Source organism: Ischnura elegans, chromosome 8 (genome assembly GCF_921293095.1).
Source record: "Ischnura elegans chromosome 8, ioIscEleg1.1, whole genome shotgun sequence".
NCBI classification, from domain to species: Eukaryota; Metazoa; Arthropoda; class Insecta; order Odonata; family Coenagrionidae; genus Ischnura; species Ischnura elegans.
The window spans coordinates 34542640-34563086 of record NC_060253.1 but is presented as its reverse complement, the minus strand read 5'-3'; the positions used below and the strand labels follow the sequence as shown (position 1 = coordinate 34563086).

Sequence of the window (20447 nt, the reverse complement as noted above, 5' to 3'; positions counted from 1 at the left end):
TAAGTACGTACAATGAAACCATTTCATTCCACAGGAAATTTGAGTTAAGTGGCAAAGTAAAAACCAATTTGCAGAAAATCTACACAGCGAAAAAGAGCATCCCTAGAGAAGTAATTCACACTTTCGTTCAGTTCAGTTGTTTTATGTTGTGTCACAAAGATATGATAAAGCGAATGAATAAGCAATTTATTCAAGCAAAAGAGTAAAAATTGCGTTTGGTTAATTTTTCAGTGGCATAAAAATGGTATGCTCTTAAAAACTATGTGGAAATACTTTACTTGTCGTGAATTAGAAGGCAGACACTATCTATGAATGAAATGCGTCCTCTGACATGAAAATAAATAATTTATCCAATATCCTTATTTACAAGCAAAATAAATACCTTGTAAACTAGGCTCACAAATACCATGTAGGAAATGTCGTTACACAGTAAGTTTTTTATAAGCAAATAAATGGAAGCTGCATTGTAGGAAGAGAAATCTCGTTATTAAGAAAATAAGCAAACAGGGAGATATACCCTCTAAAATTACCTTGATGAAACTCAAATAGTAATAACAAAAAACATAATTTTAAAGAGGTCATTATCGATACGAAGAGATACTTTTCAGTATAGATTTTAATATAACAGCAATAAATGAGAACTATAGAACAAAATGTAACTTAAATTTCACTCAACACTTCTACTTGCCTGTGGATTGTGGAAAAACTCGTATTTCCTGAAGTCCTTCCTGAAGATGAACCGCTTCTCGGACCTTCGTCCGAAAGCTTCCATTTCGTGGTGGACAGCCAAAACATCCTCGTGATCCTCCAGGCTCCTCTCTGTTTCAAAAAAGAAAAAATTAAAATCCAAAATTAAAATCCATTGCAATGGTATACAAGCCGAAATTTATAGAAAATGCAAAGTTAGTACAAAATATTTTAAACTCATAAAAATTTGAAATTAAGCTAGACTACTTGTCACTAAAAATGCCACCAAAAACTAAATGCCTCCAGGAATCGAATATTGAAGTTATTTATTAGTACTAAGATAATTTCCATTATACATTCAAGATATATGACGCAACAAGACATATTTAGCCTATAAAAATGCATTATAGTTATAAACTCTTGTCACTAGGAAGGTATTCACTTTCCAAGTAGCAATACAAAGTACATTTTACAATATAAAAAGGTAAAGTGAGAAATTTGATGGTGTAATTGGTTGATTAAATGCAACAAACAGCCAAGTATCATTGGAAAGCTAAAAACTAAGGAAAAATAACATGTCAGGTTAAGATAACATTGATAATATTTATTTCACGGGTTTTTCGTCGCATAGTCAACTGATCTCATTCAGAGTCTCCCTACGCGAAGGGATACCCGGAAGATTGGTTTTGACAATAGCTCGGTGGAAATTTGAAGTATAAATTGGAAAAAGTTACATAATGTAATGAAAATAATATGAAGCAATACTGCATTAAAATATTTGGCATGCTATAAATCTGCTCTTATTTTTCCTTATTTAAAAAAATAATTTCTTTCTCTGAATAGAGACATAAGTTTCGCCTAGTTTATACACCAATGCTTTTCACTTTCTTATTAAAAGAGAACCAACGCGAGTTCAATAGAGGTATAAACCCTTTCAGGACAACTTAAATTGTCCTAAAAGGGATAGCAAGAAGATTGGTTTTGACACCTGAGCCAGGGAATTATGCAGCATAAATTGAAAAAAAATACATTGTGTAATGCAATTAATATGATTCATAATTAGGTTAAAATATTTGTAACGGTAAGAGCTCCTTTTAGGGCAATTTAAATTTTATAAGAGACAACCGGAATATTGTCTTTCACACCAGAGCTAGGGAATAATGCAGCATAAATCGAAAAAAGTTACATAATGTAATGAAAATAACGTGATGCATTATCAGGTTAAAATGTTTGGCATAATATAAATATGCTGATTTTATTTTTCCTTGTTTTACAAAAATAATTCTGTCCCCATATATCGAAAGAAATTTCGCACGGTTCATACACAAATGCTTTTCACTTTCTTATTAATAACGAACAAATCGTGAGCTAAAGAGAGCCATTAACCCCGTTACATTTCCCGCAGGGTGGGGTAACTTTGAGAGGCTCATTAAGTATCTACCTAAGGGCAAAAAAATTCATTTCAGCACTCAATGAAAGATAGAGCAGCTGTTCCATGACAAACACTGAGATAAGCACTCTTACGCTTAGCGTTATTTCCACAGCAATAACGCATAGGTAATGATCTGAGAAGCTAGATAAAACACGGGAGATAATTCACCACAGAAGACTCCTCGGACTTACGTCATACTTGGGGAGTACATAGATAGAGATTCGATGAGAGAAGAACTTTAACAGACTAAAACAATTAAATGATTCATCGTGATTATAATGACAATATCTCATCGAGAACTAATGACTCTCGGTCGCCATTAGTCATGCTCTGTTTTGGCGTCAAATAACTGCTTCGTATCGGGTGAAAAATCGCCTTGTTGTTGCAACGCCTAACCAATATCGTTTCATGATCTTTTCCCAAGAAGTGAAATTCTTCGTATTCGATCACCAAGGTGGGCTAAGACTCGAAGTTAAAATAAACATGTCTTTGCAAAAATAAGTGGTATTGGTACATTATAATGAAGAATGTGCTAGATAATAAATTATTTTGATATCTGCAGGTGCAAAAACTTCCTCGGTAAAACCTAGAGAGAAAAACAATGTAGAAAGCAATTGAGGGAGATGATATAACGTGACAATTATGCAAATATTTATTTAGTATTGTCATAGTTTAGTATTTGCAGGTCTCAGTATTAATAAGACGTAAGGTAGCCTAAGTACAGTAATAATAAGAAATAAGATACCTATATTATGTTTTAATAAGGTTTAATAAGACATAAGGTATCTAAGTAATCGGCGTATTAGAAATTAAAACAATTAATAGCAAGGAAAAAGGAAGAAATACATGACTGCGAAGCAATTAATTAATTTCACCAATGAAAAGATTACGGGCGAGAGTAAATAACTTTTGCAAGAACTCCTTTCTTATAAATTTCAATCGTAATCAAATACGCATTCGTGGCATCAAAAATAAACTAATCTTTAATTTAACTAATAACTTTATTTCCCAAATTCGAATCGAACGTAAGCTCAACTTTCGCGGGTTATCGACTGAGAGGAGTTTAAAAGCGAATAAGCAAACCGAAATCAAACATAAATGGCTCGATGCCGTTCGAATAAAACGTTTAGAATGTGTATAAGATTCCAATTTGAAAAAAATATAATCTAGTACGAGGAATAGATTACTCTTCCAAAAGTATTTCTATTGAGGACCATTAAAACATTATTAGTTAGAAATACATTGCGTGATGGGAATATCTATATAGAGTATTTTCCTATTTCGTTACCTTGGCCATTGTTCACGGAAAATTTTTAATGTGTTCTAAGTTAACTCTTCCGTGACTGTGCGAGGTAATTCAGTTACCCCACATTACGTTAATGCTGCATATTTTTATTTTATCCCTTTCATATTTTTTATTTGAGTTCAACCACATTGTCGTTATTTAAGCGACGAATGATTTTTTTTTCATTTACATTGTTTGCGAATACTTCAATTTTTATTGGTGAGGTAACTGAGCTACCCCGCACAGCTGTTGGCAGGAAGAAAAAAAAACTTGTTTGTTATATGAGTGCAGGGATAAAAGTTGAAAGGAATAAATTTCATCATATTATAACTTCAATAACGCCAATATTCTACATGATGGCATCTTTGGTACTTGTTTTTTCATAGCATGTTAACCAATGTGCAGTTGCAATAGAGAAATACGAAAGATTCCCGCCATTTGGCACAAAATCAATGCAAAAAACTAAATGTGGCCTACAGTATATTCAAAACTTATACAAAACAAGATATTATAAAACTAAAAAATAGCAATGGTGTTGAATTGCAGGAAAGACTAAAATACAACATATAATTTATGAATTATAAACGGGGTACCTGAGATACCCCACACAGTCGTTAGCATTATTTTTCTAGGCACAGTCACGGAGGGGTTAAGGATGATTTTATGAAGTTATTAACATAATTACTTCGTTTTTTAGTGAATATCGAAGAAAAATAACCATATAATCAACATTTTCTCAAGTACTCCAACATGAATTTATACAGTTTCGACCCTATACAAGAATATATTACGTTGTAGCTGCAAACATTGGTCCTTAATCATGGGACGTAAACAGTATAGATTGCTTTATGAATTAATGAAAATTCTAGTGGATATTTCGAGAATTTTCAATAGTGTTTTCAAGGCGTTATGTATAAAACTCATATATATACATGCGTAGTTGTATTCTATATGGTACATTTATGTCATAAATGCGGTGCTTCATACTCTGTTAACATACAAATATAGGAACAATTGCTACAATTACTGAAAGTCCAGTTCACAACAACTTTTCTCGGCCTAACATTGAACTACTGCATCCCATTCCTATAGTTGAAATACTCAACTCATCCAAGTTTAGATCTAGCATCGTTAGAAAATTGATTAAAGAGGACTTTCAATATATTTATGACAGTCAATAGATATTAATTTTCATGCTGCTTGCTAATTTTATGACAAAATATTTAAATACTTCTCAATTAATGACTATTCCAAGTCGATTAACGCCACTTAAAATTGTTGTGAACTGCTATATGTTCTTTTTAAGTAGTCATCTCCATAGCATCGCTAAGTAAAATCCTGTAAAGTTCCTGTGAATGAGGCCATAAGCCCTTGGTTATCAAGAACTTAACTTGGTGGAAGATGAATTTATATCACCAAGACCTTTTAGCGAAATAATGCTCCAATAATAGTTAAGAACGTGCTTCAATCCTGAAATCAATATTAAGAATTTTGAATATTTCATAAGGCTATCGATATGCATTTCACAATTTTACTTTTTGCTGGCCATCTTTAAGAGATATACGATCTTTTTTGGACTAATTACTATTTTAAGTCGACTACGTTGTAGCTGCACTTAAAGTTGTTGTGAGCACTTAAAGTTGTTGTGAACCAGTAGCTATCCCTCTCAAGTATTCAACTCTACAGTTAGACCTTGTTAAGTTGATGTGACCGAAGCATTACGCTTTCCTCCGAAGTAGTTGCAATCTTCTTCGCTAAACGCACGTGTTGAAGCGGGCAGCAGATTACGAGCGCGCCGCAGTGCCACTGAGAGCAAACGCTGAACTATGAGGAGTCGCCTCTTCGTAAACCGAGGCGCCAAAAGATTTATATCCGTCGTGGCCAGCGGAAAAAGTTCCGCGGATCCCCACGCGGTACTGTGGCGTTGGAGGCCGGTGTTTCACGTTCTCGCGGCAATACGATTAAAGAGAGGTTTGAGTCCTCGTCTTATCCGCGGTTTGTAGTGATTCCCATCAAAAGCAACACTTTTTTTTTTAGCCAGAAGCCTCGCGTGGAATTAGGGTGCATTAAGAGAGGTGAAGAAAAACAGATTCAAGCGATTGAGAGCTCGGCAGTGATCACTCGCAAAGGTGAATAAGCAAGGGCGTACCCAGGATCATAACTAGGGGGGGGGGGGGAGGGCAAACCAAGTTCTGACATTAGTTTATGAGATTATCTCCTTGAAAAAAATAGTTTTAATTTTAGTTACATATCTTATATAATTACATATCATTTTTCGTGGGTTTAAAGGAAGTTAGCTGAATGCTTTCGTTTCAATTCAGTACTGATGTTGCTTAAAGACTTTTGCGATTTTTGCTTCTGAGGGGGGGCACCTGCCCCCCTACCCCTCGCTGGGTACGCCCATGTGAACAGGTACTTCCTGACGAAAGGAAATAACCAGGTACCCATTCAATATATATCCCTTAGACTAGTAGCTATAAAAACTTCCGCTTTAGCCATTGATGAGACTAAACAATAATCCTAGGTGTCCGCTTTAAATAATTTAAGCAATAAATATTTTGAGTCTAAAATTTAAGGAGGGACCGATCGAAATTTGCCGTTCTTGTTAACAACTTGCACGTTAAATACCTTACTTTTCTTTTTACGGGCAATAATTCATAAGAAAATGTCAGGACAAGTAGAGTAGACCATAATTAACGTTTTCCGTTTAACTTTTGAAATCAAAAATTAACATGATTGAAAGTAATGCCTCTGAGGTAAAAGTGCACATGCAAAAAAAGGTCAATTTTACGTGCTCTAAAGAGAAAGCTGAGGAAGCCTTTCCTTGTCGTGATGTTAGGCTACTAGAACAACGAAAAAATTTTGAAAGCCCACTGGCAAGATAACGCAACTAAACAAGTACATTTAGCAACAAAAATCAAAACGAAAAAGAGTATCCAAGTTTTCCACATTTGCGCTGAATCATGTAATGAAAAATTATAATTTCACTGATAACTAAAGCATAATGTTGGATTCCTCATGACACCTACAGTGCAGTTCCTCAGATGGACCTATGGGATGATTGAAACAAATTTCAATGAAGAATAATGCGTTTCCAAAATTTACAAAGTATTCATGGCATAGAAATGAAGGCCGGGTAATCTTCTTCATGGTTGCCATGGAAGAGATTACCCGATGGAGCACCCGAACAGCCTTCACAACCAGTATACGCCGGTATAGCATCAGATCTTTTATTCATGGCATAGTTGCACAATACTCATTAAGACTCTCATTTAACAATCAAACGTGTCGCAATCCGACGTGGCATTCTTCACATGTAAGTAACACACACTGTTTCAATACGCAGTCATTAATAAGGTTTCACTTGACGACCGCAATAAAAACTGGGTTCGTTTGTGAGGATCATGAACTCCTGACTGATAATGATGATAAAATGCCCTTCGGTGCGATTTGGGAGGGAGCTCATTCCACGGTCAATTAGGCTATAAACAACGATTTACGAACTTACTGCTTTTTTCTCGTTCAAGGACCTAGGAATTATCACACATCCTTTTAAAAACCTCTGTCTAGCCTTCACGATCTATCTGCATATTATGTATACCTATACGAACCATAGCAAATTGTTCAATTTTAGAGGCAAAAAAATGATAACAGACAAGATTGAATTTAGCTTCCTTGAAAATGCATTGGAACAAAAACGGAACAACAAGCGCTTAAGGTTGAGAAATTTATATTTACCCGGAAAAAACGAGTACTTTTTTGATAACAAGTTTGTACATAATATAAAGTAAGGGCGGATGATTTTTTTAAGTTCATGTAGTGAACGTAGAAATGAATTCTCTCATGTTTTTTGCTGCATTGAAATTGGTGGCTTGGCTTGAACCATGGAGCCCCTCAAACTGACATGCCTGCGTATTTTTTTACGGACAGTACATTTTCCCTTCTAGACGGAAGCGCCGTACCGTGCGGGATGCATTGGAATTACTTGATGTATGTGTTCCTGGTTCCCGCGCTCCATGGTATGGCGGGGTGCAGACTCTCAAGGATGAAACGTAAAGGTAGGCATGTAGATTCTGGCTAGGGTAGGGCCGCCCCGTGATACGTATGAGGTTAGCAATGTGATCCTTGGAAATTTTTTCCGTAACCCTTCCTCACTTTTAGCACCAATGGATAATAATTAGAGAAAGCACTGATGGGACCCCTTAAGATAAACTGTCTCCCTTTCCCTAATGAAAATTGGGAAAACAAACTTCTCCACCCACAATATTAATATTCTTATTTTTCACTGTAACTTAAAGTCATACTTAACGATAAGTAGAGCATACATTTTAGGTAAGGAGCTAACCAAAAGTTAGCTTGTGCAAGTGATTCTATGAAAGTCAATGGCGATAGGTATAAGGTTCAACGGTTTATTTCTCGCTAAGCTTAAAAAAAAGAAGCTTACTTGAAAAATGGAAACGATACTAAGAGGTTTCTTTTTCCATCTGGCGAAGCGCATAGGAAACCTCAAACACACTTAGGCCGTAAAGTCGTAATGAAATCCAACATTTAAAGCTATTGCAATCCAAATTTAGGAGTGAGGTTAAGTAATTAAATAGCTCAAATAAAACGTAAAATAAACAGGGATAAATTTTCTGATTTAAAAGCTGAAAAAATAAATAGAATTTAAGCGAATGCACCAGCGAATTTTTTCTAACTACAAGTTCCCTGATTTAATCATCTTCGCAAAATATTAGATTTCATTACACGTAGGATTGAATGTACACTAACCATAAGATGATACAACCCTTAAACTTACCTAGAGGTGGTCGAAAGTTCTGGTTGGTTTATTAATTAAATCAGACTTCAAGCTAACCGGTATTTTCACCCACCGCAAGATAAAGTTAAAGTCTGCATCACCTCATGGTTAGCGCAAACGAGAAATTATTAAATCGGCTCCAAAACGTACAAAAATCTTTTAGTAATCTCTTTCACCAATTTAATTGAAGATTTATTCTTACCGCGCGATACATCCTCAAGTTGATACCATCAAAGAAAAGATTACAATCAACTTGCCTCCTCCCCGGAAGGATTATGATCTTACATTTCTTTTTTGTTGATGATTCGTCATTATCTAACAGTCACACTGCAAATTAACGAAACTAAGAGGATTTTCAGGATGGGGAATGGAGGATTTACTCAAAGGACACGCGGAAACGTTAAAAGCTACCCCACCGCTCCGTTGCGTGCGGATGGGGAGGGATACAAGGCAGATGGGGGACCCCTTCATAACCACGACGGAGCATCACAATGGCGCCGATCGATTCCAGACGTCGTCCTGCCCGTCTTCCAGCCACGATGAAGAGCGTCCCTCCCCCATCATTCATGACTGCCAGAACAATTTGAGCGCCACGCTGTCTAAACACTACCGCGTTGAATAACGACCCTCCACAAACCTCGCACTACTCCTCATCGCTGCTTTTGCGAGACAGCGAGGCTTCTGACTGATGCATCTCGATTTTCATCCCGCGGCTGAGAATGCGGAGAGAAGTAATGATACAGAGTACAGAGAAGAGAAGGGGAGCATGTATGTATATAGCGAAGCAAGAAGAGAGTAGCCAGTGAAACGACTCCGGTGTCGATTTAAAAAAACACATTTCGTGCTATGGGCGTGATATTACGGCACGAGAAATCCTTCCATTTTTGCTACGGGCGTAATATTACGCCATCCTTTTTTTAATTCTTAGTTTGCCATTTTTTTTTTAACAAATCGGTGCTAACCTCTAAAAAAACAAAGTAAAAAAACAAAATCAAACTATATTCTTTAAAATGATACCAATCACCTATTCGTCATCAAAGGTTGGTTGTTGAGTAATAGCACAAAAATATTGAAAATGGTATAGATAACACTGTGGGATAGATCTACAATATAAAGGTCAACATAAAAAGTGTTTCAGAACTCTCCAATCAACAAAACTGTACCACAAAGGGAATCTATTCATAAAAATATAAATTTAAATACGTATTAACCATTTCCTTTCTTATTTATTTACCTTCAGCCTCCTAAAAAAATACTTTCAAGGCCTTCACATCAAGGGATTTTTTTCACCAACTTCACCAGCAATCACCAACGATGGACAGCCACAAACACCCATTCCCTAGATAGGTAAGGATAACCTACCCAGGCGGGAGTCGAACCCGCGACCTTAGGTTTGATAGGCGAGGAATTTAACGCGCCGCCGCCAAAGCCGGAAAAAATTAATGCTATGGCTAAGTCGAGCAGCATAACCTGAGCAGCTGCTAGATCAAATATTAACTTACATCAGTCCATCATTGATGCTTGATCATGAAATGAAAAGGAAGTTCGAAGATGAAATTGAAGTGCATAACGACAAACGATTGCCTATGCGTTTTCAGAGGAAGCAGCAAGTACCAAAGATGGTAATGCCATTAATACCTACTCCGTCATATCAGAGACAAAATTTCACTCGCCCAACATTCAGATGGAAATTAAGCAAATGGTATGTCGACGTACAAGGACATGAAAAGAAAAAAAAACAAAGCGAGAGCCAACTCACCGATGCCTAACTCCACCCAGTGCTCCACAATGGTCCAATTCACGTCCTTGGTGACTCTGTTCTTGATGGCAAGAAGGTTACACAGGTCGGCAGAGCACAAATTCCTCTCCACCACCACTGATTGGTACGACCCGTCATCGTTGTAAAACGTCAGCATCTCCTGAAATGGAAAGGTAACGAAAGTATGTGTTAATTGCAGGCAAGCATCACCATCAAAACCCAATCAAATTCAAGATAAGATTCAACGATTTTTTATTCTTTTCATGGCATCTAGAAACGAAAGGGACAGTTTTACAGATCGACGCACAAAAAAGATGAGAACTTTCCAGGCATTTCTGGCGCCATTTGCCGCGGAATTTTTACGAAATTGCTTAGTTAGGCTCATTTCCTACGAATACGATAGAATTCTGGTAGAAAAAGCCTGCTTTCACGCAAAAATTCCACTTTCCCTGAGATTTAGAGTGTGTCGCAAGATAGAGAACAGCTAGATAAAATTTCAATGAATAAATTTATCATCAGTTATCAATAAAAGTCGCTTAAGTTATGTGCCACCTGCACCAAAGACGATCAAAACTTAGCAACAATAAGGTTAACTCAAACACGAATAGTTGCGGATGTTTTTTCACGGTTTTACTCGGACAGTAAATATTAACTTTTACGCATTAAATGAATAAGATAAGAGTAATTGTAGAACAATAAAATCCATTCTTGTGAATTTATTTTTCCTTGACGTAGGAGCGGGATTTTTCAAGGGATTCCATCAGAAGAGAGACGCGTATTCATGGGCAAACAATTTTTATCTCAGGTTATGAAGGATGATCGCAAACACGGGCGGTGATTTAGGGGCCTCTGAAATAATACTCACCGCCCACGGCGTGATATTAGGCGAACTTCCCTCCGGAGGTCAGAACGTACGTGAGGCCCGCAAAGGGAGGAGAGGGAGGGGGCAAGTGCTAACTGCGCAGTTGGCCGGCCTTTAAAAAAATATAAATAGCATCGCACCGAAAAGAGAATTTATGAGAGGGCGCTAACACACAACGAAAGCGTGATCAGTCAAAGGGAATTTTAATGTCATCAAGCACCTGCGTAAACAAAGCATTCCATGCCATATCCCTTCACCAGACCAGACCTATAATTTGTTTTTAATTGCAGACAGGATTAATTGGGGAGGAGTGATTCAATCCCATTATTTTGTATTGATTTAGGGAAAATTAGCTTCCTATCATGGATAGTTAAATCATAAAATTTATTTCTATCGATGTTTACCCTCAAGTATCACGAACATGAACAAAATATATTAGTTTCCAAACAATATTGAACACTGGAGATTCCAGTTTGATGGAATGGAATATTGTAATTTATCATATTAAAGTAGTAGCATTAAAACGGAGGTCGTAATAATTTTATGATCGTGGAATATTGCAAGTATTTATTAAAATACTTTTCGTTTTCACTATAGCACAACACAGATGATTCGTAACTTCCACGATATCAACCAAAAATAAATAAAAAAGCTGTAATTTAACAGGGATGAGTTTTTAAATTATACTCTGATTATCCTTTGGACAAAGTTAAATATTCTATAAGATTGTAGTGAAGATAATTTTCAATAGAAATCAAATCTGAAGCTTCAAATATAATGCTCAAAGCAAATTTATGCATTCAAAATATGAATATATACTGATTTGATCCTTCGTCTTTACGTTCATAATATTGTCAGCCGCAAAATGAGAGGATCTCTCTCGGCCATTTAAGGCATTACTGCCGTGGACGGGAAGGAATTGAATAAAGGGCGCCTTTTCCTCCAAGCTAAGCTGGGGAGTACGTAGTAGCAAACTTGTCTCCTAGGTGGCAGCACGCCCGGTGTGTGAATGACCGAAGAAGTGGCTATCGCGCCAGCTTTAAAAACTGCACCGAAGATCGCGGTTTCTTCGCTTTGGAGAGATTAGCATGATTGAGTGCTTACCACATATTTACTGAAAACGAAATATCCCACAGAAGTAGTAATTTAACATCAAAATTCTCGCTTTTAAGAATTTATTTTCGCACAAAGATGCTCAACTTAAGAAAACTAACACGATGAGGCGTATTTCAGCAGCTAAACGCTGCTATGCACGGTGGGAAATTTTAAGACGAAATTTTAACGAGGGAAATTATAATAAAATTTGAATAAATACATGGAGCATAAACTTATGGCCAATAAATTAATGATTCTTTTATAACTCGGATTGGATTCAAGAGAACGATATGACACCAATGTTACTTTGTTATACAAAAATTTAAATTTCTCACCAAAAGGTATCAAAAATAATTTCCATGATTTATTTATGAATTCTATGTTCATGAGGCTCAAAAGAGTTCTTTGAAAATATATTTTTCGAAATTCACCCCCTAAGTTAACCGAGTTCGATCATTTGTATTTTGATTTCACCACAAAAGCATTCACATATTTTAATGTACACTAAATCAATGATTTCCTGAGTTACAATCAAATCAATGTTATCAAACTAGAATTTATTACTATTTATATTTATTAATATTTTCGTTCGCATTCAAAGTTCAAAATTTTTTTCCCATTCACACCAAGTACAAAAATAAATTTTCACATGCGAAGAATGTACTCTTTTTACTATCGGAATTCGAGCAATTATTGCCACCGTTCTGATGGTGGAATGAAGAATGTTGAACACCAGTGAAAATGATTGCAATCGCGGTTACTAGTTGCTCATTAGTGCAAATTTTAATAGGAATTCAACAGTACAATACTACATTGTAAAATACGTAATAAAAATGAAAAAAATAAGAGATAGGTGTCGCATTTACATCAATGGCATCGATCATTACACATTCAATGAATTAATGAATGGAAGTTTTTCCGTTTGATTAAAATATTTTCAACAACTATGCGGGAAACAGCGAATTCAATTATCCTTCACATCATAGCGGAACAGTTCGATCATGTCAAGGATATAAGTAACTTGTTCACCACTGGTATTGAGAAGTGCATGATTAGAAAATTTCATGGTAAAATATGAACTAAAAATGGTAGTTTCCACATTTTAGTGAATAACTCCACTACCGACCATGGTTTCGACTCTTTATTTCATTTCCAACATGAAGCATGAGAAAATTTCAGTTTTTTTTAACATTGTAACGCCAAATATGGCTGTTTCCAAGGATGGATTTTCAAAATAGATGCCAGTATTGTTATATTCATGCAAATTAGATTAGTATATATGTCAGGAGAGAAATCAGACGAACGGTCCCCTATTTTAAGTTACCTCTTTCTCATTCGTCATGTCCTTCTCCTCCGGGTCCCGACTGCACATGGCGTTCAGTTCGAGCAGCGTGGGAATGCTGGGTAATCTCTCGTAGGAGGCGATGCTGCTGCCGTCACCGCTGCCCCCGCTGCCTCCCATGCACCCAAACACGCCCCCGCCGCCCCCTCCGCCGCCCCTCGTCCTCCCACCGCCTCCACCTCCGCCCCCGCCAAGCAGGAAGGCGCTGTCGACGCAGCCGCAGTTCATCCTGTCCACGCGAGATGTCGCGTCTGTCGGGAAACGAGAAAGAAGGGAAGGAATTCCGTGAGAAAGGGCAGTGCCGAAGGAATACGGATTACATAACGATAAAAATAAGAGACATCCATGGAAAATGATAAATGAAAGTGTAACATGTATTACCCAGTGTATTTGAAGCAAAAATTTGAAAATGTGAATATCAAAATTATTTATGATGCTAAATAAACTCTGACAAAAATGATACAGGTAACACTTCCGCAAAATATTGATCACAAGTAAAATAATAGAAGTTCTATTTGACATTTGTCACATGAAACTTAAGAATTATGAATACAGCATAAAAATGAAAAATATGCATAAAAATGCAGAATAAAAATAATAAACATACAGATTTTAGAATTATAAATTAAGACGCGAAATATATAGTGCACTGCATTAACTCCTTAATTTACAAGTTATGAGTATTATAATAATTTCAAATCCAAAATAAACAATGAAAAGAATAGTGTATTCAACACCTTAAGTAGGTAATTGTGACTAAAATGTTTAAAAAAATATAAGTTTTACGTGATCCTCATTCTAATTCCAACACTAATAGCATTAAATCAAATACAACCCAAAAATGCGAGAATAGGTGTACTTAATCGTCAATGTAACGCTTAAACACATTCAAAATAGCAGTAAAATATTCGTATTCATTGTTCTGATTCACAGCTGAATTCAAATTTCACTAAAAAAAAGTCCACTGAATTGCAATTCTCACTGGATTAACGGGATAGACGCTCGATCGAGCATTTCTTGATTTCCCCGCATAACCTTGAGCAGTTCAGTATGACAACTTGAGTAACGTGGAGGTTCTTTATTTTTTTCGCAATAACGTGTTTGACAGGTGTGGATACCAGGACCGGAATGAGGGACAACACGCAGAACTCGAAAGGGCACATCCCGACGACATGGGAACCATGGTTCACGCCGATAATGGAGCGACTGTGATGGAGCTATCGAACCCTGGATGGCAGCTACTGGCACCGCAAAATTACAGTTGTAAGCATACACAGCAGTGGCGCAGCGCGGGGTGTTTTGGGGGATAAAACCCCCTCCCCCAAGAGCTCAGAGACTTAAAAATAATATTCTAATGTGGCAAATTTTGTATCTTATATAAGGGGGACGGATGACTAACTAACAAACCATGAAAATATTCACATAACCGAGTTGGAAAGTTTGTAGGTCGAAAAGTCGGATGCCCAGCCCACAGTCTTAAAATTTTCTTTCGGATTAGCAACACTGCAGCGCAGTATTAGTTGCACATAAACCCCCCTATCCTTAATTCCTAGCAGCGCCCCTGATGCACAGTACTTATTAAGGCAGAAGCAATGAGCTGATATGGCTTATAATTGTTGCAAAATTTTCCCTTTTCTCTTCCTACTACGTATTTTAATCAAGGACTAGAGTAATTAGTCTTTACTGTTACATAAAATCGTCATCTTTATTTTTCGTAGATATATACGAGACGATATTTGGTATACATATCGTATAATGTGAAATATTTGATATGCTTTCAGTACACACGGATCATACGGAAATTTACCTCATGAGTTGACGAGTTGGAGCATCCGGGGGTGAATTCTTTGTTCTTTGCCATTTTAAAATAAATTTTTCTTTCCTTCGCTCGGCGCATAAAGCAAGGACGCCCGAATTACTGTAATTGCGATGTGGGATGTATAAATTTCATGATTATTAATATATATTGCGTATTGACTATGATAAAACGAAATAACTGATTACTGTTCCTGAAAATCATTACCGATCACTAAGGGATTGAAAGCAATGTAAATAAATATAAAAGGCTACTATTAAGGTTATTTTCAGGGTCGTTTGAAAAAAATTATTCTTTGCCCTAAAATATAAACGTGATTATCAATAAATATTGCGTATTAATTAAAATAAAACTTAAATACAGATAACTTTTACTCATCATCATTACCGCTAACAATGGGACTGACATTAATAAGTACCTCAGCACTTCATAATTGCGATTCTTAGCGTTCGAGAATTCCCTGGCGTGCAGCAGCGTGGAAAATACGTCCTGGAGTTGGAATGCAGGTTAGTTGCTCAAGCGAATCGTACCATGCTTGTAGTGGAAACAAGGTATTAGCGAGGCGTTAACTCTTCCAGGACAGGTAAACGGGACCGCGAATGCAACGAAAACTTAACACCTCCGCGATGAGTGCAGCGGCGACCAAGAGAGTGAAGTGTTTAGCGCCGTTTCACGGGGACGTCGCCTCTGTTTAGCACGGATCCTAGCGGACTCGTCTTCCTCACACGAACGAGAGAGTTACCTCGTCGTATGGTTCAACAATTATTTCATTGCCGCCCGTGATATTATAATTATTTAAGTTTTTCATCAGCTAAGGAGCATTCTAAATAAAGTGCTACCGAAGAATGGTGAAGATAAAACGGATCGACCGTGTAAGTGAAAAGGAAGTGCTAAGAAGAGTGGGAGAAAAGAGAAGTCTTTTAAAAACCTTAAGCAGAAGTTGGGACAACTTAGTTGGCCATATTTAGAGACATAGTGGCCTGATGAAGACAATCGTAGAGGGACAGTTGGAAGGGAAGAAGGGCAAGGGACGGCCCCGAATGAGTTACATAGGACAGGTTATAAAGGATGTAAAAGAGAAGAAATACGTCGCTATGAAAAGATTAGCGCATGGGAGAGAAATGGAGAGCTGCGTAAAACAAATCCTAGGATTGTTGACTAATTATGATGATCAGTGAAGGTTGACATACATGGAGTATTGTAGAATATATGTTTTGTAAAAGAGTAAGAAATTGGTTGTTTATATTTAATGATGCATCGAATTTGATTAGTTAATGTATTAAATGAGGCAGATCAGCGCAATGTCAAATGTTCTCGTTAATTCCTTTAATATATTATAAGTATTATTCAACTGAAAATTCATATTTATTTGTACAACACGTGGATTTCTCTTGCAACAGCATTGATACACTTTTGTTCAAATATGTAGCAAAATATCCAAAACATTCCAAATGTACGAGTCGGTCGTAAAACGAGTCGGTAACCCAGAAACGGAGTCTTAATTCCAATGGGTCATAAATTAACCATAAAATCTACTCATTTTCATTTCAGCTATAAACCCTGTTCTCTTCTTTCCTCTCCCTCGCTAAACTTGCATTCTACCTTCTGACACAGGTTGCAACCCTGTCCGCAGATACACGTATTTTTCCGTTTTCAAATCCGTTGTCTACTTCTCCGGCTATTCGCAGCGCAAAACAGACAGCCTTGACCATTTTCCGGGAAAGTTGATGACATCACTGTCTCCTTTCGGTTGGCACAGCGTCTCAGCCACTTGTGGGCCTCACGCGCATCGATCTCACGTGGTTTGTTGCTGCCTTCCCTCTCGTGAGCGATTCCTTGCCTCAATAAGCGGTTCTCTATGAACGAATCGATTAGCCGAAAATCTAATGACGTCACCAACTCATTGAACGTGTGCGGCGACTTTCGTCTGCATTTAAAAAAAAAAATATGAGAGAATGCTGCGAGAGCAAGATTTTTTTCGTAACTTTTCTTTCCCTTCTTTTTCACCGAATTATTTTAATAAATTAATGTATCTGGTCTGAAAGAACGACCCCGTTTAGTCATGAGTCGGGTAAGAGGAAAGGGGGTCGAGCAGGAACGAGATCGCTTGCTTGCAATGTCGGTCTCATTAGACCGCGGGAAAGATAAGCGTAGAGAACGAGGAAATGTAGCGGAAAATTAGTAGTGCAGCGATAAATAGGCGCACCTTTGAGCAAATCTTCGATCAAACCGTAACAGTGAAGGCGGGGCATTCTAATCGGCAACATCTTGACGCACGATGGTCAGATGAAGAGTCAGTATAGTAGATGAGAAGGTGAACGGGAAGAACGGCAAAGGTTAGCATCGACATAGTTAAATAGGACAAGTTAACGTTACCGGACATCTTATTTTAGAATGATAGAAAAAAGGATTTTTAGCTAGGAAAAAGATAACTAAAGTGCAGCGTAAACAATGACATCAGTGCCAATTATACTTATTTGGCACATTATTACCCTTTAATGATAAATGTTCCAAAACTGATGAACATGATAAAATATCCCTTCAATTTTAAGATTTAACAAAAATTTATATTGCATGAAATGCGTAATAGCAACCAATTTTTGGTACGTCACTACCTATTAATGATAAATGTACTAAAACCGATGAACATGATAAAATTCTCTTCAATTTAAAGATTTAACAAAAATATATCGAATGAAATATGTATTAGCAAGTAATTTGAAGCGACTGAGTTACTATGTGACTTGATGCTTAGAAGCTAGTAGCTATCATAATTGGAGTGAAATTATAATCATAGATTGATGCAATGCTTTGGAGTGTAGGTTTTGAAGAATTTTAAATACAAATCTTTGCCAAAACGATGGCAAACATTTGCATTTAAAAAACTTCAAGACCTACACTCCGAGACACTGAATCAAACTTAAACACAGAGGTCAGGAGAAAGAAAAAATACTCAATTTATTTTAATTATATGAACAAAGTATCCACGGGACAGATGTTGACACATCTACGCAGTGCCACAGCGAGGAGGGTTTTGGGGGATAATCCACCCCCGAACTCAGAGAAATTTTAAAATTTAATCCATTTTACTTGGTTAAATATTACGCATAGAATAGTGCAAGGATTAATAAAAATATCCCTCAGAAAGCCGTAAAACTCACCTTCTTTAACCGTTTATCATAAGCATTTTCTGGGGGAGGACACCCGCACCTGCCGTATTCCCTACCCCCCAGTATTAGTTGCTCCTAAAACCCCCTAGCCTAATACCTAGCTGCACGCCTGCGTCTATGTACTCCACTGGAGCTGGACGCATGTTTTTTAACGGCAAAGACGAACGCTGAGGGAAATACTGATACGGTGGTGAGTGAGGTGCAAGCGGTCCGAAAGTAAACAGCCGACGTCATCATTATCGATTCGTTGTTCTTCCTGGTATTCCTTGAGGCGCAGATACCGCCTCTGAGAAGCAGTCGCAATAAGCACTCCTCTCCTCCGTCTCACAAGGGCGGCACAAGGACTCCTCGGGATTAGGGAAGCCCAAGACACCTACTCGCAATTTCACCTTCACCGCGGTGGCGTGAAAGCTTGGAAAAATTGAAAGTCATCCCCCGCTAAGTACCTAAGCGACGCTGTGACTTCAAAGTGGCCTAGAGCTGGCTAACGTTTCATCTCACGCCCGCATCCTCGATGCATTCCAGTAGAAATTATGCCATTTTATTCCGCAGTTCTTGAGAAATACTAATCAACACAAAAATTTGGATACAAGAATACACGTCAATACGTCACACAATAAAACATAGGGGGCGTTTACTCTCGTGTCCAGAGTACAATTATCGTTTACAACATAATAACTATAACATGCATTATCACAGTTCACGCACAATTTGATAAAAATAATACAAAGAAAAAATTATCATCAAAGGACATTTAAAAAAATTTGCCTGACTGCCTAACCCTTCTAAATAAATAAACATGATTTCAGTTGTTCCTTTTCAAACTAACTGTCTTTACTTTTCAAACGAGTTTTTTGTGTCCATTATTCCATATAATTTTGTATTCATTGATCATTTATTTTTTGGTACATATTTTTGGCCCTTTTATAAAGTTAGGATTGCCCGGCAGTATTTGCCGGGCAATCCTAGCTTTATAAAAGGGCCATTGCCTGTTAATTTAAACACTGTTACAACTTCTCGTTCCATACACTGCTTCTCCACTACGAAATCCATAATATACTAATTTCTCTTTCAGGCGTTACTTATAATATATATAACCAATAAAATACAATTTAATTAATGGAATAAAATTAAGCCTTAAATGAGGCCTTCTATAGAAGACACTTTTTACATATACTATTTACTCTACTGAAATACAGGAGCGACAAAAGTGGTGAAGAAACGTCGCGTCGCGCGTCTAATAGTAAAGTAAAAGTTGTGTAAATTAAACACCTTTACCCCGTTAGCACTAAACATGGTTTCAAAATATAAATGGCAATATTATTACGTTGACAATGAAAAGCATTCGATGGGGACATATTGTGTGCACATCGGGTAAGAATATGTAATTTAAACATTGTTTTCCAGCCTCGCGGATCCATAAAGTAAACCCACAAACGTTTGACTGTGGCTAAATTGGGCTCATCCGCGCCACCACTTGCGCTGCAGTTGACCCCTGACCTCTCATATTATGATGAAAATTTGAGCACATGTTTTTCTCCAAAATAAAAATGCCGTCGGAAGCGAAATTCGAAAAATAGCTGAATAACGGGCACCACCACAATGGCGGTTTTTCGCGAAAAATGATTTCGATATCGGGTTTTGTTGGATGGAAACCAACATGAACAGATATTAGATGACTCATTTGTATGCTAAATTATTTGGAAAATTCGAAAATATAACCATAATATTGTCATAATAAACAGTGTTTGAAATAAATTATTGTTAGGTAATAAAAATTCAAAAAATGCAAGAATGGCAATTTTTTATATTTTCACCTTTTTTAAGGAATTTTTGACCTGCTAAGAGCATTACATTAAAATAATTCTGAGGGTGTTCTTCGAATTAAAAGAAAAGAATATTTATGAAAATTTCCGTACAATTTACAATTTACGAATTGTTCTTCGTGAACAAAGACTGGTTACCACCGGCTGATAGGGAGTGGTGGGTTCTCTTTAAATACATATTTATGATTGCTGGGTATTAACATACCCAGTTGAAAAATGGAAAATATCCAAAACTCATGAAAGGCGCAAATTCGTTCCAAGACAAAATAGGTTAGGACCACGAGTCCACATTTTCTATTTTTACTCCCTACTCTAAGGAATCTCACGTACGAAATCGATACCTCACCTGCACAAACGCTCAACAATCGCCCACAG

The 20447-nt window shown here is 37.0% G+C and overlaps 1 protein-coding gene across 1 annotated transcript in view; it reads right to left on the bottom strand.

Moving 5' to 3' along the window:
• The window catches only part of LOC124163861 (growth factor receptor-bound protein 14-like), a 512073-nt gene that overhangs the window by 172138 nt on the left and 319488 nt on the right, over positions 1–20447 (bottom strand). Inside the window, exons 3-5 of the mRNA XM_046540966.1 lie at positions 13243–13511; positions 9962–10121; positions 689–819 (exon numbers count right to left, since the gene is read on the bottom strand). Of these exons, the coding sequence (XP_046396922.1) occupies positions 689–819; positions 9962–10121; positions 13243–13511 (560 nt within the window). The remainder of the gene's footprint in view (positions 1–688; positions 820–9961; positions 10122–13242; positions 13512–20447) is intronic.